Source organism: Cololabis saira, chromosome 17 (assembly GCF_033807715.1).
Source record: "Cololabis saira isolate AMF1-May2022 chromosome 17, fColSai1.1, whole genome shotgun sequence".
NCBI classification, from domain to species: domain Eukaryota; kingdom Metazoa; phylum Chordata; class Actinopteri; order Beloniformes; family Belonidae; genus Cololabis; species Cololabis saira.
In genome coordinates, this window is record NC_084603.1 from 22,023,134 (window position 1) to 22,046,902 (window position 23,769).

General features: G+C 37.9%; 1 protein-coding gene across 1 annotated transcript; it reads left to right on the forward strand.

The window, feature by feature from the left end:
• The first annotated feature begins 3,638 nt into the window (after window positions 1–3,638).
• Window positions 3,639–12,902, forward strand: prokr1b (prokineticin receptor 1b). Its single transcript, XM_061745201.1, has 3 exons — window positions 3,639–3,825; window positions 4,431–5,094; window positions 11,775–12,902. Exons 2-3 carry the CDS (start codon window positions 4,628–4,630, stop codon window positions 12,478–12,480), a joined length of 1,173 nt encoding a protein of 390 aa, XP_061601185.1. The 5' UTR covers window positions 3,639–3,825; window positions 4,431–4,627; the 3' UTR covers window positions 12,481–12,902.
• Window positions 12,903–23,769: the final 10,867 nt, after the last annotated feature.

The window sequence follows — 23,769 nt, forward strand, 5'->3', positions numbered from 1 at the left end:
CGCTGTGGAAACCGGTGGAAACCGCCAGCGCTTCTAAACAATGGCGGAGCTCCAGCCGGCGGAGAGAGTTGTGGGCGTGGTTTCAGCAGCGGAGGCCGGCCTATGGAAATCAGCGCCTATCGTTACGTAACGATAGGCGGCTCGTAAAGGTCACATGACACTGGAAGATTCAGCCGGGCGGGGGGTACAGACCTTGCAGAATTTCATGGGACTTCACCTTTCCTGTGTTGGCAGGGTGAGGGGAGACCGCTTTATATATGTTAAAACAAGAAAAAACGTGTTTTTCATAATAGGTCCCCTTTAAGCAAAACATTGTTAGTGTTTAACTGTATGTGGGTAATTTAAAAGGGCTCTTATTATATATTTCAAGTGGACTTTTCTCATTCGAATCAGAATAAACATAGACAAATACAAAACAGGCATACATGTATAAGAATCTGGAGCAGATTTCCACATAAAAAAGAAACAAAAAACTTTGTCTACAATAAATTCTTATTATAAAAAACTAGCAAAAGAGTATGGTTAATAGTAAAAGGAGTACACTTGACTTGACCTGGATTACTGACGACCTGACAAAACTTCCAGTACAAGTCATCTGTCCAGATAGGCTCACATGACTGCAGTTGTGGGGTGTATTGCTGATGGACGATAGTACAGGGAACTGGTGGACTGTTTTGGGGCATGGTGTGGGAACAATCATCTTAACTTAAATGTATATAAAACAAAGGAGATGACTCTGGATTTTAAGAGAGCCAGGACTAAGTTGAATGTTTTTTCCATTATAGGAGTAGTAGAGGTGGTGGAGGAGGAGTATAAATAGCTCTGTGTTTACCTGGACAACTGAGTGGACAGGATAATCAACACTGATGCTGTTTATAAGAAAGTATAGAGATTTGACTTATTAAGGAAGCTTGGGTCCTTCAGCATTTGCAGCAAGATGTTGTATGTCTTCTATAAGCCTGTTCTGGAGAGTCCAGTCACATCGTGTCTGTTGGGGGAGCAGCATCAGAGCCAATGACTTAGAGAAAGAGAATAATTTGATAAAGAAGGCTGGCTCTGTTCTAGAGCCTCTGGAGCTAATCGTGCAAAGGAGGAAACATCATGAAACGAAGATCATCAACAACCCTGAGCATCCTCTTCACAACACAGTGATTCAGCAATGGAGTGTCTTCAGTCACATCTGCTGCAACACAGACCACTACAGGAGATCCTCCCTTCCCACAACAATAACCTTCTTGGCTCTTTGAAGTGGCTTAAATCATGATTACTGCAATGAATAATCAAAATCAAGGACTTTTCAGCAGCAACTGACAGCAAGTGTTGCAAGAAAATCATTTCAATTATGTATGTTTTTAAAAACAAAAATACAAGAAAACCTTCTCTTGCAAATTTCAAAACTGAAATTATGAACTTGTACCTATAACAAAGACTCTTTAAGCAATTCAATTCTAATATGATATATGGTTTCCTTTATCTTTTGAAGCCTGGAGAACCATGCTTCAGTATATATTGTAATAGAAATCCATGGTGAATTTCCCCTAAAAAATTAAAACTGAAAATAAAAGAAATTGCTGTATCTTCTGGCATGGAATTATTTTCTTGTTTCTAAGTTCTTCAGATGTTGAGAAATATAAAGATTTTGATTGAAAGCTTAATATTTTCTTATAAATCCTCAGATTTACAAGACTTATTTGAATAAAATCTTAAATCAGAGTGTGTTGAAAATATCTTTTTTTTAATTAATATTATATTCTTAACCTGTTTCTGCTGCTGTTCTGTGAAGGGAAAGTTAAGAAAGCTTTGTTGCATGGCATGAAGAAGGCTCCTGGCACGACTTCCAGCAGGGTTGCAGGGTTTGCATGGGCATTCTCCGGGTACTCTGGCTTCTTCCCACAGTCCAGAAACATGGTGTATCAGGTTACTTGGGGATTCTCATAGAAGTGAGTGTGAGCATGTTTAGTTGTTGATTTGTCTGAGCCATGTGATGGACTGGTGATCTGTCCAGGATATACTTCTGCATTTTACTCAGAGAGTATTTAATTATTTTAAGAAAATGTCATCTCTCTCGTGAGGTCCCCTGCCCCTAGCATCGGCAAAAACTACTCAAACTAACTTTGGACTCCTGTCCCAGGCCTCATGTAGTGAATATAATGACTAAGGTGACAAAAAAAACCTCAAGAAAGCAATAACGGAGGAAGTGAGGAGAGACCGAGAGTAAATCTCAGACAGTGTCGTAAAGGCAACTTGTTCCTTTGTGACATTTTCTGCTGATTTTATATACTGTAAACTAAAGCTTGATCCCAAATAGTTGATTACAGTGTACTAATGAGGTGGGTAACTAAATGTGACAAAAAAATTCTGGGATAGAAAAAAAGCATACAATTGCTTCCCCTACCTTTAAGCACAGATTAACAAATTTAATCTTTTAAGAGATTAGATTGAAACGGTGTTATGACTAAGGTGATCTTCCCCCAGTTTGAGTGCACTTGCAGCAGATATTTAAATGCTGCTGAACAGTGCAAAGCCTTCCAGGGGATCATCATAACCTTTATGAGTCCATTTGGAGTTAATTACCTGTGATATAAAAAAAACAGCAAGATGTGATAACACAATATTTTAAAGGTGATGGTAAGGATCAGCTGCATCGATGCAGCATAACAACGGGAGTTGTTATGCTGCAATGACTAATGACTTGTTTTCTGTATTTTCACCACTTTTTCCTTCTTCTGAAGGAAATAAGATACACTGATACAAATATTGTGCTTGATCTACTTAAAAAAATGTTTGCATGAGATTATTATGTAGATCAAGAAAGACTAGTCTTTTTATAAAATACTTAATTTTTTGTATGTAAATAATACATTTTGCAAGTACAGTCAACTTAATTGTGTTAAGTTTACTTTATTTATCAAAATTAAGTTGACTTTACTTGCAAATGAATTTTGTACATACTAAAAATTAAGTAGTTTATACAAAGACTAGTCTTTCTTGATCTACATAAAAATCTCATGCGAAAAAGTTGCCTTAATTTTTTTAAAGTAGATCATGCAAGATATTTTTTACTGTGGTGTTCTACTTAAACAAATAAAGCATGTTTCATCTAAACGTGATCTGCCCAATAGATTAAAATTGTAAAAGGAAAGGTAAATACAACAGGATCTTTGCTTGTTGTTTGTGTGTAGACTAAATTAAAAGATTGCCTGGGATTACATAAATACTGATTGTTAAGGAAAAAATGCACAATGTCTTGTTTTGCAGATTAGGTTCAAAACTAGATGTATTCATGTAAAGCAACAAACTTCATTTTCAATTGTTAAATCACAGATTTAAATACTAAATTTAAATTATATTTACATGCGCTTAGATTTTTTATTTTTTTTTCCAGTGTATTGGGCACAAAACGGAATAATAGACCTGCATCAATTCAGTGAACTTTCACCCACTACCCGCACATACGTGCAGGCGTGTCGGCGTCTTTCACACTTCCTGAAACACGTGTGGGCGATTTCTCCGTCGCGCCTCATTGTGATATTTAAGGCTGATTTATACGCCGTAGCCTACGCCGTACCTACGGCGTAGGCTCTGCGTCGATTTAACGCAGAACCTTTATTCAGGCTTTATCACCGGAGGGGAGGAGAGGCGCACTCAACTCTTCCTCCAGAGGAGCGTCGGAGGAGCGGAGCGGTCTGCCGGCAGATGCTGTCATCACGCAGGAGGCTGTAGAAAACCAACTTCAATATTCACTGGATCAATTGTTCAGTGATAAAGGATTTTCAAGTCGTTTTCACAGGAAGTCAGTTACAAACGCTTTTGCAACATTTGCTGGTAGGTACCTGGCATGTTCATTTTCTTCTTCTTTGATTTATCTGTGTAAGTAAATGTTACAACAGCCATCTTCATCTTAATGTTAAACAGCAGCATTTGAAACATTAATAAAACCCATCAAAGCCCCAATTTAAAGTAAAAACAGGTGTTTTTTTTCATGTCAGCATTGCCTCTTTTTGTCTCTTATTTTATTTCTATGCACTTTGTTTGGTCATTATCATCATAAATATGTTTTGATTCTCTCTTTTGATTTTTTAAAAAAAATTCATTTTACCATTGATTCTCCATTATAGTGCTGCTTCACACTTGGATACAGATGCAGTGGGATTTAGGTGACAAACTCATAGTAAATTAGCAACATTGTCACGCTCAGCTACATCGCTGATGCTCTGATGGCAAATGATGAAGTCTTACTAAATCCTATTGAGACATTAAGTATTTTGCTGTAAGCAATAACTCCATCCTCAATCATACTAATCAGAAAGAAAAAAAGAAAGTCGTGTGCTAAATCCCTGAAACACTGAGTTCATGTAATTAGTTTTGATAATGTGCTTGTGCTCTGAATAACACATTAATAACTGCAAGATGGCGACTTTCTGTTCCAGGTGAAGATGTGCTCCTGTTTCCACAGAAGATACAAGCTGTTTGAATGCTTGTTTACATGCAAACAGACAACAATATTTGAAGAAGTGACATTTGGCACGATGCATCACACAGCATGACCAGTCTTCACTTAAATCGATGGAACAAGTTGTTCTCAAATCCAGGTTTTCTAAACTAACAAAAGATTGTTATTGAAATCATGGCTGAGTCAAATATCAGCCATATGACAGCAGCTTCTACAGAGATGGAGGATAACCTCCCAGATGGCAAGTTGGATCAGTATCTGGACGGCTATGATATGGACTATGGCATCCCTCCTGATGAGATCCCAGACACAACACAGGGTCAAGCCTTCTTCGTGGCCACAATTGTTATTGCCATTGTCCTCGTGTGCATCATGCTTGTTTGCGGGTTGGGAAACTTCATATTCATTGCCACACTGACACGCTACAAAAAGCTTCGCAATCTCACCAACCTGCTCATTGCTAATCTGGCGATTTCAGACTTTATTGTGGCAGTGGTGTGCTGCCCGTTCCTGGTGGACTACTATGTGGTAAAACAGCTTTCCTGGGATCACGGACTGGTGCTGTGTGCATCTGTTAATTACCTCAGGACCGTGTCCCTCTACGTGTCCACAAACGCATTGCTTGCCATTGCAGTTGACAGGTGAGTATGTTAAACCTTTTAAAATCTCAACGTTTGTGTCCTATTTTTCCATATAGTTGAGTGCACATGTTCTTCTTCTTGTGAAAACCCTCCCACTGCATCTACCAAGGTTTGTATCGACAAAACTTAACCACAGTATTATTTTTGAATCAATATCCTTTCCACAAAGAACCAGAGAAAAACAAGCTCAACATATTTGTATGCAGCTTTAGCTGAAAATGACAAGGCAGCAAATTATTTGTGCAACCTTTGGTTGGCTTTGTTAATAAAACATTTCAGTTTTTCTCCATCATTCTTAATCTATGAGATTTTGAGCAACTAAGACAATGATCCAAGGCTTTTTCACTAATCTGGTTGGGAGATATGCAACCTATCTTATTTACATAACAATAGCAGGTGCCAATATTTTTGTTTTGGGCTGATAAATGACAGTTGTAAAGGCAGTTTTAAAGAATATTCATAAACCTGTCATGTTTGTTTTGGATTTTGATAAAATCACCAGCTGGTTGCTAAGGTTTCAGACACTTAAAGTGAGAAGAAAAAAAAAAACAAGAACAGGAGTAACTGCATGATCATTGAAAAGCATATGATTAATTGCGTAACACATGAGGTCCGAGAGATCTTACAGGGTGATACTGTCGTAATAAATCTTTAGATCATGATTAGTGCAGTGATTAATATCTGTGAAAGGAAAGGCCACTTCCTTTAAAATATTTTCCTGATGAGCTGGCATTAAGATTTGTCATTTTTGTTTTCTTATTGCACTTTAGTTGTCAAGTGCGGTTATCTCAAAGTGAAGGTGCATGACTATATACTCAGTATATAAGGTGGTCCTCACTGTGTAATGGTTAAACTTTCCGCACCATATCTGACTAATTACTACGGAAATATTCACCCAATTTTCTATCTAAAGTGAAATATATTCCTATAAGAAGTTCTACAGAGAACAATGACTAAGTACATACACCAGACTATCAGTTTGTGCAGAGGGCCATTTTGTTCTCTCCATCACTGCTGTATACTTCAATAACCTGTTGCAACTGGGATACTTCTTAAATGTCACTTTCTCAAAATGTCATGACATTGTAGTCCTACATGTAATAATTTCATTGTTTGTGTACACAAACAAAAAAAGAAAAGTAATTTTAAAATCCAAGAAAAGGTTTCAGCTAATTACATTTCATGTCATTTTCAGAAAAGGCTGGGAGAAAAAGTGCAGTAAGTTTTTAGATCCTTCATAATAGATGATAGTAGTGTAGATATTTCTGTTTGATCATTTTTAGGACATTTAAAAGCTCATTCAGCCTCAGAGGTACCCATCAGAGCTTCAGTTCCCTCCTTGTTTTCTAGGCATCATTAGCTTTTTTATGTCGGATGCAAAGCACTAAGTCACAGCGGGATATCCAAACTGCTCAAAACCAAATCTGTGTTTGATGCAGTCTCTTTATTTTTTAAAACATAATAAGAATTTCAGATTATTGTACGTGAGGGGAAACCCAAAAGCAGCGTATCACTCTTCAGCACTGACATTTATGAAATCCCCAAAGTAAGCGCAGTACCATATTGGTACTATTATAGGTTTTGAAGTGAACAAGGTGCAAGATTAAAAAATGTTGTTCATTCCCACTAAAGACGCTCTCACACGAATCGCTCCTCTTTGTAGTGTAAACTGGCAGTATATTTCAGTAAACACTTCCAGAGCTCTGATTTATTACTTATCACAATTAAAGATTTGTGTTTTTCAAACTTTAGCTAACGCTTCAAAGGACGTATAAAAATGAGCCTTGATTTAATCTAGATATTTATTACCCATCAAAGTGCAGCATGTTTGAAGTTGATGTCTGTCTTCAGGCATGCCTCACACATCAATGGCTTGAGCAGAAATATTAGATGTGCCATTTTCTTAATGTGTAAGAACACACACATGTGTCCACTGAGTTCAAGAACACCCACACTGGTGTTTAGAAACAATGCTGAGAAAGAACCAGTGGAGCAGTTATGTACCAAAACCAAAGGCATGTAAAGCTAATAAATAAGCTGTTGAAAATAGTAAAACACAGCCAAGGGACATGATATTTTCCTCAGTATGTGGAAGACTACAAAGTAATAAGAGTTTAAAGAGAATTAAAACAGGCTTCACACTAGTGGCAAGAAACATCTGAATTATTTATTGTCCTGCTCCATAACAGATGTGACCATTCTAAACCTCTTATCTTAAAATGGGATTTATCAGTATCACCTTTTTTATTTTCTATTTATTTTTTCTTTGCCCCAAAGTGGACAAAAAAGATGATTAGATGTTGTTAAGTCAGATTTAGAAAGTGAGAAATGATAAAGAAACTTGCTATTAGGAAAATATTTCTATTTCAAAACGATATGCTTAAAAGATCACTTTAAGACTTCTTCCTGTATAAGAATCGTGTTAAAGGCAAAAGCAAAGACCATTTATGTCCTCCAGACATCAGAGCTTTCAGCGTTATGAGGGCCTTTATGTATGACAGAACACAGCTGCAATCTGGTCAGTCTTACTACATGTTTCTGTTCTTAACATGCTCCAATGATTTTTTTTTTTTAAAAAAGGCACCAATGTCAATACATAGTTTCAAACTGGATGGTTTGTATCTAGTCGCTTTATCCTTAGCACCCTATGGTGCTGTGACTTTTCTGCACTGTTGAATTCTGCAGAATCATTGTAAATATTTTAATTAAGCGTTGTACGTTTCAATACTAATTAAAGCATCTGGTATGAAAACAGCATTCAAATAGACTTAAAAGACCTCAAAGCATTTCACAAAAATGTGAGCCACATACACAGATGAATGTAGGAAAAAATTACAGCAGTAATAGAAGAATTATAAGCTTGGATTGCTGGATATTATGTTTAAGGGAGACACAGATGACTCAGAACAAATACTGGATGATGAACTTGTTTATTTTGAGATTATTATTAGGAGTGTCAAATTAGCACGTTAATTGTGATTAATTAATTATAGGCATGTTTAGCGCCTTATGTTTTTTAATCGCATTATTATCTCTAACTTTACTTTTTCTGTTTATTATAAAGTTTACTTTATTATGAAATCTGTGTTTGTGCGGTGGGCTCCTGGAAGAGTTGCTGGGGGGGCATTGGTCAGTCACACATTGATTGGCTGTCCCTGCGTGTGGGCGTGTTTAGCTACGCTGGTAGACTCCCATTGTAGCTGGACAGGCCTGGGGAGGAACGGTGAGTAGTGGAGAAGAGAAGTGAACATGGAGGAACATGTGAAAGTTGTCGGTCCAGTGAATGGGGAATTTACATTTCTAAGACGACCCGACGCCACTATTCATAAAGGTAGAGTAATGTGTAAAAACAGAAGCTAAAGATCTAGGCACTCGAGACGAGGTGGATAAAAAGGTAAAAAAGCCTTTATTAGAAGAGGGCTGCCAACATGTTTCGGCCTATCTGGCCTTCATCAGGGCAAAAGCAATACAGAGGAAAGGAACCCGTATAAATAACCACAGGTGTGGTAATGAGCACAGGTGAAAACAATCACTCATCAAGGCGAAAACACAAGTGAACCATATAGCAACATTTTAAGGTGGTATGGGGAGTTAAACTCATCACTCCCCATGTTGGCAGCCCTCTTCTAATAAAGGCTTTTTTACCTTTTTATCCACCTCGTCTCGAGTGCCTGGATCTTTAGCTTCTATTTTTCCACATTGTTTCCCAGGTACGATCCAAGAGCACCATTTTACAGCCGTCACACCCTAACGAGCACCTGGTCGACTCTTTTTCTATTGTAGAGTAATGTGTGTTCTGTGTGGAAAGGACTTTTCTCACCACCGAAGCAGCTCAAGTTTAGTCACATAAACGCAAAGCACCCGGTTCGCGAGCGCAGCCACCGCTAACGTTAGCAGCAACGATGTTGCCACAGCAACGCTCTTCCCCAAACTAGACTCGAGGAGAGCACAACGCGCATGCGCACGTCTGCAACCGAGAGAATGTTAAATTTTCTTGCCACGGGGATGTAAATGGCTAGGACTGCATCTGTTCAAGTCTGTTAAAAAAATAAATAAATTACTTTATAAAGCCACTTTTTTTGTTATAAATCAATCTTTTGATCTGCCACAATAATGTAATGAATTTAAAGTAAAACCCCTCAAGTTGAGGGGTTTTCTCAGTAATCTTTAGGTGAGATTAAAAAAGAGATTAATCAGATTAATTAATTATAGGTGTTAATTAATTAATCTCAATTTTTTAATCGCTTGGCAGCACTAATTATTATGGAGGTATGTTGTAAAAGCTAATAAATCAATTTAAAATCTTTTTTTTTGTTACAAAAAACACAGCACTGGAGTTACTTCTTAGCTATATAAAACATTGTTTTATTTTATAGTGATTTTCTTTAATTGTATTCTTTGTTTTGGTTGGTATTATGAGTAATCTTTGCTTTATCAGCTACAGCTATGCCATGAATTGCCTTTGCAGACCGACAATTAGAATGGATATTTCTGAATGTATAGGATTAAATCAGGGTTGCCAGAATATTTGATATGATTAAACGACTACGGCTATAAATGACAACCTACTTTCAAAGACAGAAAATAACTCGGCTGGCCATTTAGAGGTGTTAATTTAATTCATGCCTGAAAGAGCCCCTCTTGTCTGTGAAAGCGCTTTACCTACTTGATCCTTTCTGAACTTGTTTCGTGAATGTTTAAAAATCGCATGTTCAGGGTTTGGTGAGTATTGATGAAAGTCTGAGGGACTCTGATGGTTTCTATCGATTATTTTCCTGGCATGCTCAACAATATTGCAAAAGGCTTTAGGCATCCCTCCTGTTTTGTTTTGAAAACGTGTAATTCTCTAAACATCACAGCAGCACCAACTTCTAGAGAGCTCTATTATTCCACAGTACAGCTTGTATCACCCCTTAGTGTCAAATGCAGCACAGCTGCAGACGCAGTTTTTGATGCTGTCTTATAGACAGAGAAAACCGGGACAGGTAATCGCTTCTTATTTTTTCTTATTTGATGGCGTTATTGGCACTGCCTTGATTTTGTTGTCAGATTTTAATGCTTAAACTCAACAAATTATTGATCCATTGTCCTCAATTTGCATTAACTCAATTTGAATGATTCTCAGTGAAAGACAGTGAAAGTCACCAGGCTGTCTATACTGATGATGATGGTGATATTTATAGCTTTCCAGAGTTCTCTTGAAACCAGAAGGTAATCCTATTGCATGTTTCCATTGTGCTCCTGAATTATTTGGATTATGAAGAATCCAAATAATTTGAATTATAAAGCAATAATATTTGGATTATGAAGACTCCAAATAGCCAAAATCAACATCTGTTTTTTTGAAAACGACAACCAAGAAAGACAAAGCTCGGTAAACTATCCGTCCTTCTTAGCTCTTCTACCAGATGACAGCCGTTAAAAAATTTGTATATGCACATTTTAAACAGGCAATCTTTATGATATACATTTTGATACTCAATGCTAACAAGACAGAGCCTCAGTATAATCAAATTGCCTGCTTCATCTGCTCAACAAATGAAACACATATGTTATTGAGTAAGAATTAAAAAAAGGAAGATGAGACACAGAAACACTAAAAGAAGCAATTAGGTTGCCTATCTTATTAGGAAACCTGAGCACATAAAGTGATGACGGCATCTTCTCCCACAGGGTAATGGGCAAAAAAACTCCAGAAGTTACACATGACTGCAATGTCCATAAATATTCAGAAATTTGCTTCAGGTTTCATTGCGCAATGAGAATGTTGTTTATTCTGAGCTTAATTGTAACAGATAACTGGATAATTTATAAAAAGCCTGCCAAAGTACAGTCATTATTTGAAATCACAGAACAAGCAACAGACTACTGAACAATGCTTAATTTGGAGAATCCCTAGGCCTGCTGTCATGCAAGTGGGTGTTAGTTTGTCTACTTTTTTCTGCCCTATATATGAACCGGCAGTGCAGGTTGCATAAATACACTCTTTGTTAATGCATGTGTGTCAATGCTGTAATGTCTGCAGCACACCAAAAAGAACCGTGATCATTTATTGAAACTACAACAGGTACATTCAAAGGATACAAAGAGTATTTTAATTAAATGTATGGCAACGTTCATACTTTTCTTGACATATATAAATTCTTCATGTGTTTACTTAAGTCTATAAATGCTGTTGATACAAAAAAAGGTAAAATTAAATAAAAATCTGTGAAAGATTTTTCACACATAATGGAGCTAGGGAAAACTAAAAGGTGAAAGTTGAAATAAATCACGTGAGAAAACTGTTTAGTGTTACTATTACATATACTAAAAGAAAAAAACCACTAAGATTAAAAAAAAAAGAACAAAAAAAATTAATTTCACACGCTTAGTAGAGTCAACAAGCCATCTATCATATCAAATCTTTGTCAATCTTCGCTGAATGGTTATATAGGATTGGGCATTTAGGACGTCTCTTAAAATGACCTCATACCAAAATAAAATATCACAGAATAACGGAGCGTTGTGTATTGAACTTTAATCTTGCATGTGCAGCTGGTGGCCATTTGATGAATATATGGTGCTGCTCACACAGCACTCAAAGTGCTTAAAACTTAAAAATGCTGCTCGATGTCATTGTTTCACAGGTGTATTTGCTGCTTCCTCAATAATACATCATTTTGTCTGTGTCTATCCAGATACATGGCCATAGTCCATCCTCTGAGGCCACGTATGAAGTACCAAACTGCTTATTGCCTAATAACCGGAGTGTGGATTGTTCCCATTCTCATCTCTATTCCATCTGCCTACTTTGCTTCTGAGACCACGTACCCTCACGGCGGCACCACCCCGACCACCCACAAAGTGTTCTGTGCCCAGATATGGCCTGTGGACCAGCAGGCCTACTATCGGTCCTACTTCCTGTTCGTCTTTGCCGTGGAGTTCGTTGGACCCGTGATCGTCATGGCAATGTGCTACACCCACATTTCCCGTGAGCTCTGGTTCAAAAATGTCCCAGGTTTCCAGACGGAGCAGATAAGAAAGAGATTGCGTTGTCGCCGCAAGACAGTGATGGTGCTCATTGGGATTTTGACAGCATACATCCTGTGCTGGGCACCGTACTACGGCTTCACAATCCTGCGTGACTTCCATCCAACACTGATCTCCCGCCAGAAGAACTCGCTGGTGGCTTTTTACATCATTGAGTGCATTGCCATGAGCAACAGCATGATAAATACCTTCTGCTTTGTAAGTGTCAAGAATAACACAGTTAAGTACCTGAAGAAGATGGTACTCCTGCGCTGGAAGTCAACGTATGTCCCCACTAAGACAGTGGATGAAATGGATATGAGGACATCTTCCATGCCTGTTACCGAGGAGATCGAATGCATTCATCTGAGGTGAGGAGAATACATTGTAGTCAAGCAGTGATTGAGATCTAGATGTGTAATTTTTCCCACTTTGTGGAAAGAAATCAAAATTTCTCAACCACAGGAATACTTTCAACTTTGGCTGAGAGATTATTTTGCATGGTCAGGGGGTCACATAAAAAAAAAAGTCTTGTATAATGAGAATGTGATTGTTGTGTCATCAGTACGGTCTCTGTAAAGGGTGCATTGTTAAATTGATTAATATCTGCATATTTGAATGGTATTATTCTGAATTCCTGTGATTAGTGGCTCCTAACTCCGTCTATAACGCTACTCTTTGTATTGTTTGCATCTGTGATTTTCAGTAAGGTCAAATATCTCTTGATACCAACTTTAAATTAAAATATTTGTGTCTCTTTGTGCATCTAATTACATATTGAGTAATTAATGATAATTAATAACTGGTAAGATGAAGACAATACATGTTTCTATGTTTTTTGAATGTATTAAATGTAATGTTTTCCATAGTTATTTGTGCATGTTTTCATTATAGATGAATATGTTTTGTTGTCCTGATCTTAATAAACAATGTCACACCAGAAAGAAAGGTTGTTTTTTTTTCTCTATTTTTTATCATATGTAAAATACACAAAATGTTAAATTACGTTCATCCTAGTTCATTCACTTAATTTACTTAGCATTCATTTTCAACAAATGTCACCACACACTGCATTAAAGTTCTGTCCAATTCTAGTTGAATACTGTCCAGTTCAATCTATAATCTTATTATATTCCATTTAAATGGTGTTAATTGAATTAACCTGGCCATTTGCTTTGTGAAAATTCTCTGTGCTGAAATGGGTGTGCCTCTCATTCAATTTCCAGCCATACAACATGTACCAAACAGATCCGGACAGGGTGAAAGTGGGCTTTAAGCAATGACTCGTACAGGAGAGTCCAAACACTGTTATTCAGAACAACCAGGACATCTGGAGGAGTGCTAATTACACCTTTGAACAACAACTGACAACAGTCATTCACAAGCTTTCATACCCAACCACATTGCCTGGTTGTCTTTCTGCCAACATCACGTGAATTATATCTCTGATTGGGACGTATGCCTATCCGCTTGTGTCCACAGGTAGTTTCTACTGTGCCTATTGGTGCTGTCCCCTGAAAATCAAAGTTGAACCCAGGGGAACCGGAAAAAATGATGATGGCATGCCAGGCAGAGCACTTTAGCTAAGGAATCACATTTTTACTCAGAGCATGCATGAGCTGGCAGGCAACACCTTACAAGGACACGCAAGAGCCACAACACAGGAGGTGTTTAAAAGATGTTCTCACAACTATGATGGGAAGAAACAGAAGCCAAAATAAAAACCTATTTTTGTGGCTTCTAAATACTGAAAGTTTGTGTTTGTATCTACGTTGTGGATAAATTATACATGAACAGAGCATGACATTAAGAATTCTTAAAAAGTCCTAAACAGGAATAGGTAAATTATATATATAAATGCCAAACCCCAAGGTTTTGTATCAGTCTTCCTTTCTTCCGAGATGTGAGTCATGCTGTGACGTTTCATTTTAAATTTATTCTTGAATATGTATCAACAGTGCTCATGAATTTCAAATATCTCTATCTGCATGTGTCTGAATGAAAGGAGCAAGATCATCTCTTTCTTTCCTTTAGAAGATATTTCCGGAACTTTGTTGGAACTGATGAGTTCTGTGGTGGTGTCAGAAATGCAAATCCCAGATATTAGAGTTATAAAACTCCCAAAGTACCACTATATGTTCATGTACTTTTAAGAGTTGTGAGGTTTTAAATGTGCCAGTGTTGCATGCATCTAAAATGTAGACCATGTCTAAGCTAGTTTACTCTCCTCTATCATAAGTCATAGTTGTGAGATATTAAACTCCATCATGTTTGCTAATATTTGGATTTGATTATTCAGTATGGATCGGAGGCCATCTTCATAGTTTTGGAATCTGCTGGTGTCACTTTCCCAGTTAGGGGTCGAAACTCTCAGTGCTGCCACTGACATAACTGCTGCCTTCACTTTAGAGATTATCTTGGCTTTCTCGTGATGATTTTCTACATTTATCATCACTTTATTTTGTAGTTTGAAAAGCAGCACAAAGTCTGGTGGGTTAGCAGTCACCCTGAGATCCCCGAGCAGAGGCCTGTTGATGATCCCATGGGCCCGATTTAAAATAAAAGCGGATGGAGCATTGACAATCAGGTCACCACAGCTGTGAAGTACTTTGCCCAAGGAAAGAATGTAGGATCAGCTGAATCCATGATTTTTGTTTTTTTCTTCAACTTTCTTCTTAAACATATATTTATTTACAAGCCTTCAGCAAGAACAGGGCAGATAAAAATAATGCAGGTCAAAGAAAAATATACACTTAAGAGCTATAAAGTATTTAAAAAATAGAGAAAAGAAAGTTGATTTTTTTACCACTGTTATACAACTGTTAACTATATAACTTTAATACTTTAATACTTTCGACTTTAATACAGATGTCATATTAAAACAAAGGTTTTATACTATTTTTATTATTATTATTATTATTATTATTATTATTATTATTATTATTATTATTATTATTATTATTATTATTATTATTATTGTCACATACTAGAGGACAATGCTTGCTCCTGGCACCCAAGCCCCCTTTTGTGATGAGATAAAAATAAATAAATTAAAAAATGTCTTAATTTGTAAAATATAGATGCATGCACAATATTTTACATTCACAGAGCTGCATAAAAAAAAATCCCTTTTTCCATTCAAAAGTTCATATCACTTGAACAAGCCCACTGTAGTGTGTTAAACCAAAAGGCAATAAAGGGGCAGCTGGAAATATTGATTCATATGATCTCAGAGAAAATACTTTCAGCTGCAGTCTAATTCACAGAAAAGAGAGCATGTCTAAAAGGAGCTCATTCAGGTAGCACATGTTGTATCTCAACAAAAACACCAGAGACCTGCAGTATTTGACTTGACTGAGGTATCTGATTGAAGATTTTGCTACAATATTGTTTTTTGAAAGCTTCAGTGTGTGGTGCATTTGGATGTACACTGACTCCACTATTTGACCGGGACTAAGAACTGGCTTGCCAGCTTTCCACCGGGTATGTTGCACCTGCACCCCTTCCAATAAAGTCTTTTTTCATGAGGGTGTAAGGGTAACAGACCATTTACAGGCCTTAAGTAGGTGTCATTTTTAGAAGTGAAAAGCCTCCTGCAGGTGACCTTGACATTTAACTCAGTAATCTGAAAGTAAATTGAGTATGTTTATCGATGCAGCAATCTTGGAACAGCTGAGCATTTTAATTACTTGGTATAAAGGGTGGAGGGGGGTCAGGTCACTGAACAGGAAGGCGGGATGCTGCCCTTCTATGCAGTTCTTGCATTTCTGTCCTCAGCAAAGCATATATTCAAAACCTATTCTTGTTAATTTTATTCATTTGCTTAAGTGTCTGGTTTCATAAGATTAAAAAAAAAAAAAAATCGAATTAAAAGGTACCTTAGTGTCCACTGTCAACATTGACATGTACAGACAGTTCAATAGGCTGTAGCTCTGGATTGTAGATTTATAAGATTGTAATAATGATAATAATGATAAAAGCTGTTAGGCTAAGACATTATTATTATTCATATTATTCATATAGTGTGATGTAAGTTTGAGGAAATATTTTGAAACTAAAAGTGACGACTGTATAGGGGAGGAATATTTGGAACCTCATCAGGAACATTTATATAAAGCCACAAGCTGATGCAGAAGGCTTGAAATGTTGTACTGTATGTGGTGTGGAAGACAAATGTTGACCTGTACTGTCTTCCAGCTTCATTCCACAGTGGAATTTGTTTATTATTATTTATTCTTTAGTAAAAAAAAGTGCTTAACAAAAAAATGTGATTGGATTGGAAGAAGTGTCACACTTACTACTCTCTGAGGAGGTTAGTCATACCTCTCTTTAGGCACGTTTCCACGAGCAGGAGCTCAGCGAAAACGTGCCAGACAGGAACCTCTTCCTCTTCAGACCTTTCAGGCAACGTGTTTCCATTACACTGTAGTGCCACACAAGAACCTTTGACTGAACAAGTCCTGCCATGAGGTGGCAATGATGTACATTTTTTTCTGCTAGCAGCATAAAAGGAGGTAAAAAAGATGAATGCAGCAAAAGAAGAAAGAGAAAAAGAAGAAACACATAAACAAATGATACTTGCATTTTTGTGAGATTAAAAGAAACTACCCATCCGACCTATACATTTGCATAATATGCAAACAAGACCTGAACCGCCAGTCCATCTTTTTTCTTGGCATCTCCAACTTCATCAAATGTAGCAAAATATTTCTGGTCCAAATGGTTCAAATGAGTTGTGTTCACATACATTAATGTTCACATGAGATTGCTGAACGTAATCCAGAAATCCTGATTAGCAGAGACCCCCCACCAAGATGATCCTGTTGGCCCACCTGAGTACCTTTCCTACTACGGGAACTTTTTTTTGCCTCATAAAGGTTTCTGGAAGTCCCACTAGTGGAAACACGCCTCTTGTTTGATAGGTGGGGTCTCAATTAAGATGTTGATGATGTGACATATGCAAATTTTCTCAGAGCCTGTTGTTTGAGGCTATGAAATGTTTACTTTGCCTTGATCGGGATCAGTGCTTATTGTCCCCATTAGTCTCTGTGCTTTCATCCCTGTAAAGCCTTCAAGGCCCCGGGCCAAAGCCTTGGCTAGTACAAGAGCTTTTATTTTCTATGTAATGCAGTTTCCTCAACGAAAATGCTATTACATAGGGTGGATCAGCATTTTCAAACCTTTATTGTTACTCAACAGGCTGTGCAGCCTGTCATTGCTTTGATTCAGTGTTCTTTATCTTTGTTAATTCAACTGCTCTGCCATCATCCATTCTATAAGTAAGTTATTTGTTTTCTACCAAACTACCAAAGAGTAAATACAGTAATTATTATGACAAACATATAATTAGACAAGGTTATATGTTTGAATGTGTCAGTGAAGTTGTAAAGGTAACAGAATTAATGTAATAAAAGTGGTGGTGATATTTCCTTTCTTTTGAAAGCTGTTTACATTCTGACCCTTTTTTGGGCAATACTAATTTCTGTGAAATGAGAAGCTTAAATGTGCATCCTTCTTACCTTAACTATCCCTACTGCAGAATAAAGGCTGGTAGGTGTAGAACAAGCTTTCCCTTAAATGGTTGACAGGTTTTACTGCCTGCACAAGCACATCAGCACAATGATTCTGTCCAGTAAGCTACTTTTGACATTAACAAGGCATTGCTGCTTTTCTTTTCTCCTCCTTACTAAATGTCCCTGCATTGCACTATAGAAGACTTTTTATCCATTTTCAGTCATATTAAAAGCCTACTGGTTCCTCAAACCAGAATTGGTTCTCAATAAACAAGCACTAAAAAGTTAGAACATCTTTTAAAGTGTACAATTATTTTAATAATACTGCCCTATCAAAGACCGTGCTCAGGGTCTTGTATAGCTAGTTAAAATTCATTAACCTAGTTGTTTTATTAATCTAGCCAATAGATTATATTAGCCAGCAGCGTAATATCTTCTATTGGCTAATGCTGACTACTTAAACCAAGTTTAAATTCATATATGGAATTGACAAGATAGACCAGCCTCTCCAACACGGATGAGTGCAGTGGTTGTTTTGTAGTAGTTGTAAAACATTGTTCCTGGGGTCCTTGTAGTACTAATCCCAGGTATCCTAAGAGAAGAGCACCAGACACAAAGTTATAACTTTAGATCTTTTACTAGGTAATTAGCAGTATCATGTCTTCATAACTTCAGATCTAGTGGTACATAGCTCATAGCAGCCATTGAAGTTATTTTGTGCTATAACTTCAGATCTATTACTTGCTCTGTAGCAAATCTGAAGATTTATGGTTCAGTATATTTTAACTTCTGCCTTTCCAAATGATTCAAATTAATAGTAAGTTAATTTACTATTAACCTGTGGTGAGCAGTATTGATCCATTATGTATACATCTTTCACTGCGAAAACATTAAGATGAGATCTATTTTAAAGGGGACATATTATGGCATCTAATACCTATTTTAAATGGGCCTTGAATGTCTTAAAAACAAGCTTTTGATTGTTTTTGCTAAATAAATTAGAAATTCAGTCTCTAAGCCATGTCTTTATCATCCCAGTTTCTAACCTCCATCTCTATGTGGGATTCTGAGTGGGCGGGCGCTATGATAATGAGGCTCTGTGCTGATTGGCTGCCTGAATGACGCGATACACCGCTACGAAAAAATGGCGGAAGCTCTGGCTGGCTGAGTTAGTTGTGGGCGTGGTTTCACGCATCGCTCCAGTCGTGACGTCACGGCAGGAGCAGAATCTGAACGGCTCATAGAAGTCACATGACATTGGATGGCTCATCCGGGCGGCTGTAGAATTTGGTTGCTTTCCTCCTTCTCTGAGTTGGCAGGGTGAGGGGAGACCACTTTATATATGTTAAAGCAAGAAAAAACGTGTTTTTCATAATAGGTCCCCTTTAATATTTTATACATAAGGGTTAGGGTTAGGTGAGGAACATTCAAAATTCTATTCCATATTTACGAACCCACTTCCGGCTAAACACGATGGACATTTTGGATTTCTGAAAGCAGCCCTGCAGATAATGTGGTGGGGTTCAGCTGAAGGAGCTCGGAAGAAAGCTAACTTTGATGAACATGCAAGTGGGCTTGCTGCTGAGCAACACGGCTGTGCTACGTGCGGAGGAAAATGGGCTTCAAAACTGGTCTTCAAAAACCAATGGGTCACGTGACTGCATACTTCGTTCATTGTTAAATATAGTCAATGCATAAGACTTAGCACTGTCATGACTTCTGAGCATAGCTTCTGAGCTGTGAATAAAAACCTCACAGAGCATGATATCCAGGTTGGTAAGCCGACTGCAAAAGATCTAACCCCTCAGCAGGAGGAGAAATAAATGTCAATTTTTCTGTGTGAGTGCAAATATCCGGATGTAGATTCTTTTTCTATAAATATTATCATTTTTAGGATGTAGTCCATGTTTTTTTCATTCACGTCTCCTATTTCAGTCGCAGTCCCACCAGCATGTCTACATGTGATACCAACAAAAGAGCGTGTACATTCAACTGTATGCTGATGGTGATATAAAACACTACCACATTTAGAGCATAGGTTTGTTAGCAGGGCTCAGACAATCGTAAAACATATCTTTTTATTTTCAGTTTCATATCAACCCAAATCCCGCTCTTCATGTGATCTCCTCATCTTTTTTTGTACGGCTTTGTATTTTGAGTTATATTTCATAGCAGTAATGCTATAATGAGCACACACTGTTCATACCCCACCCCCACACATGTCAAATGTCACACAATCCCTGTCTGTGTCATAAGCAAAGAGAGGGGAAACAAGCTCTATAGATCAAAACCCCGGTCAGGTCTTGCCAGGAGCCAGTGTATTCAGCAGACAAATAACAGTCAAATGAAAAACTTCTTCTCTTGGGTAACGATTTGATGCAGACTTTGTATTTTTCCACCCTCACTTGGCCTACAGCTTTGCAGACAGAAGACATTCGTTGACAGAAATTCATTAGCTGGTCATGAGTAATTGTTCTGATTTAAAACTTAGATTGTGCTCTCTGGAGAACAATTTGGTTTGATCAATACTATTCCTTTAAGAGTTTAAATGAAGATGAGTATGTGTCTAGTGACCTTTAATATACTGGGTACCAGTAATCTCTTAAAAGCAGTATGAGGTCCATGAGGTCCATGGGAAAATGGGGTGTGTGTTCGTGGGTGTGTTTCTGTGTGTGTGTGGGGGGGGGGGGGGCAAAGCAATAAAGATATATTTAATTTGATTGACTGACAGTCAACCCAGCCAATGGCAAGTCATTATCACGTCCTCATCCATACCTGTCAAGCTACCCAAGCAATCAGTAATTTGTATTAACCCAGCGTTAGATAGACACAGGGGTGGACTGGCCATCGGGCATACCGGGCATTTGCCCGGTGGGCCGATGGTGATTTTGGGCCTGCCCGGGCCAAAAAAAAAATAAACATTTTTTTTTTTTTTTTTTTTTTTTGGGCCGGCCCGGCCCAACAAAATCACCATCGGCCGGCCCTATTTTGGGCTGGCCGATTTTTTTTTTTTTTTTTGGCCCGGGCAGGCCCATCGGCCCATTTGATTTTGTTTTTTACCTGACAACAACTGGTACCACTGGCCGATTGGTTATGATGAGTTAGATTGGTTATGGGCTGAAGCCTCGCGCCCCAAGGGGGCCTCGCGCCCCAAGGGGCCTCGCGCCGCTATGGGCCGTTTTTTTTTTTTTTTTTTCAAAAAAAAAAAATTTTCAAATTTTTTTTTCGTTTTTTCCCTTATAAATATCAACAGTCACGTTCCATTACAGACCTAAATGTGTACTAGTCTGTGCATATCAATAAATATATGTGCAATGATGCGCGTGTCTGTTGTTCAGTACAACTGCGTCAGACCAAGCGCAGACACAAGCTGCTCTGATCCAGACGGGTGGAGTTGGAACAAACTGTCACACAATGTCGAGAGAACGAGACAGAATCAGGAAATTTCCATCAGGGGATGAAAAAAGAAAAAAAACTAAAGAAAATGGAAGAGTTTAATGCCTCTCTGAAAGGCTCGTTTGATAAATTTGTTACAAAAATCACCGATCCAACCGGGTCTCAAGCAGCCTTGGGGCCCCGCGTCGAGGCAAGCCAAATGATGAGGAGGCAGGGGAAGTTATCCAGTATTTTGCTAATTGGAGAGTTAAAATTGCGCATATAGACACCCGATCCGACCCGAAAAACCCAAAAAATTTCGCGAGGGCCCCCCCCGGTCATTACGCACAGGGCCTCGCAAGTCTCCCAGGTAGCTCTGGCTGGAGTAGTCACAACATTAGAGCGCGTGGCTTATTATTGATATTATTATTTATACTATTTGAAGAATGATGAGTTCATATTCAATATCTTATATATTCTATAAAACTAAATTAGCAACTCCAAATTTAAGTTGCTTTTTTGACAGGGACAGTCGTGTTTGGATTCCTGATTGTCACTAAATTTGAATAATGCTGTGATTAATAGTGGGTGGGTGAAATAATACATCAATCTTTTTGGAGAAATGTTTACCTACAGTGATGCCATCGCAGCAAAGACTTTCTGTATATATACATATATTGGAAGAACCCACTGTTTAGGCAATTCATGGTCATTAGTTAGTAAAAACAGAGGCAGCGCTGCATTCCCCCTGTTTAAAATGGTCAAATATGATGATATCAGCCTGAAAATCACAGGACTTATCTGTGGTGGTGAAAGAAGTCAGCAGTATGAATTTGAAAGATGTGTGAGCATCCCTTCATGATAAACAGAGGGGGAACGCATTCTGACAGCAGTATTTCACGCTGTCAGTATGCGTTCCCCCTGTTTAAAATGGGTTAATATATCATTGTAGATATCTGAAATGTTCTTTTTGACTTTTGACTAGGAAGAATTGAATTACAGATATCTGCAACACATATCCAGTCTAGCTATTAAATGTTAAAACGGCTTGGCATACAAGTTTGCTGGTCTACTCAGAAACAGTACTAAGTACATCTATAACGGGACTGGGGGGGATGGTGTAGGTTTAGGTTTATTAGACAAGAACATACACACCAACAAGACAGTGTACAAGCGGTGTCACAAGAACGTTTGTTTTCATTAATAGGCTTCATTTTCTTTCCATCAATACCTGGTGGGCCAGTCTAGGCTCAAAATGCCCGGGCCGATTTTTTGTCCCAGTCCAGCCCTGGATAGACACGACAGTCATGTTATTTTTAAATGTGAAGCCATAGTAATTTTGGATTTTGCCAACACGTATTCTGCTGAAAACATTTGCTGGCAGCTCTGCAGTTATTTAGATGGGGATCAGTTAGTGAATCTGATAGGGAAAGCTAACTTTGATTGACATAGTTTAGGCGTTTTTAGATTGGATCCCGCTAATATCGCTGGATGATGAACGTGTGTTTAACGTGAGTTGGTAATGTAAATGCAAGGCGCATTATTTGTCACCTCAGGCCTGAAGGCGAGTTGAGTGGAGGGAAGGCGAGTCGGGACGCATTATCTGCGAAACAAAACGTAACCTGTGTGGCCGTGTAGAATGAAAAATAACCCCCTACATCAGCAGGATTTATATGCCATCAGACGGGTGTAATTTTCAAAACGAGGAAGGATGAACATCAGGATGAGCACACGACACGCTAGATCCTGTCACATTTTTCAGTTGGTCACAGTTTTGGTGTTTAAGTTCCTGTTTTCTTTTGAAACCCCATGTCTTTGTGTTTCAGTTTTGTCTTAACTTCCCTTGTTCCCATCGTCCCTGATCGTCTGCACCTGTGTCTCGTCAAGCCTTCTTTGTATATCTTGTCTTGTCTTGCCCTTCGATATGCTGAATCATATGAAAAATCACCAGCTCCCTGCTGGTCCGTACTGTTTCCATCCTCAATGTATCACGTCAGGTTATTTTTGGATTTTGTCATGTTCATGGTTTTTGTATCCTGCTAAGCAGTGCTTTTTTTTTTTTTTACTATAAAATAAATCACATTTTTGGAACTCCTGCCTGCTGGTCTCCTGCATCTGGGTCCTATCCTCCGCATTCTTGACAGATCCGTGAGTTAAACGCGGGGTATTTGCCAATGTAAAAGGGGCTAGTGTTGGCTTCCAAAGCAACATGGCTGCACACAGTACAAAAAAAGATGCTGTAAAACTGCTCTTCACAAACCAATGGGTGAATGAATAGTCTTTGTGCTGATTACAGTTGAAGTTGTTTATTTCTAGGATAAGCCCCTTGAGTTGTAACAACTCGTTTACGAGGGGGTCCTACACAAAAAACCTCAAGACATAACACAACTCAGCACAATACAGTGAAAGGAGACAAGACAATACAATACAATACAGACACCAAAACAAAACAAAAACAAACCATCAAACAAAAAAAAAAAAATAAAAAAAAAAAACAAAACAAAAAAAAAAAAAAAACAAGACAGACATATACAAAATAATATATATATTGCAAATAATAGCAGTGACCAAAACACCTGCAGAAATACTGCAGGAATGACATAGCAGCAGTTAAATGCAGCCTTCTGTAAGCTTTAAATATCCACTGGGCTTACATCAAATACATCAAAACACAACAATAAAAAACACTTTTCTTTTCTTATCAATATGACTCTGTCCTTCACAGGATAAGTAAAATGGATCACTGCAAAAACTCTAAATATTAACAAGAATATTT

Coding starts and splice junctions, on each gene's coding strand:
- prokr1b (XM_061745201.1), top strand. CDS start 4,628: ATGGCTGAGTCAAATATCAGCCATATGACAGCAGCTTCTACAGAGATG. Junction 5,095..11,774: donor CTTGCCATTGCAGTTGACAG/GTGAGTATGTTA, acceptor GTGTCTATCCAG/ATACATGGCCATAGTCCATC.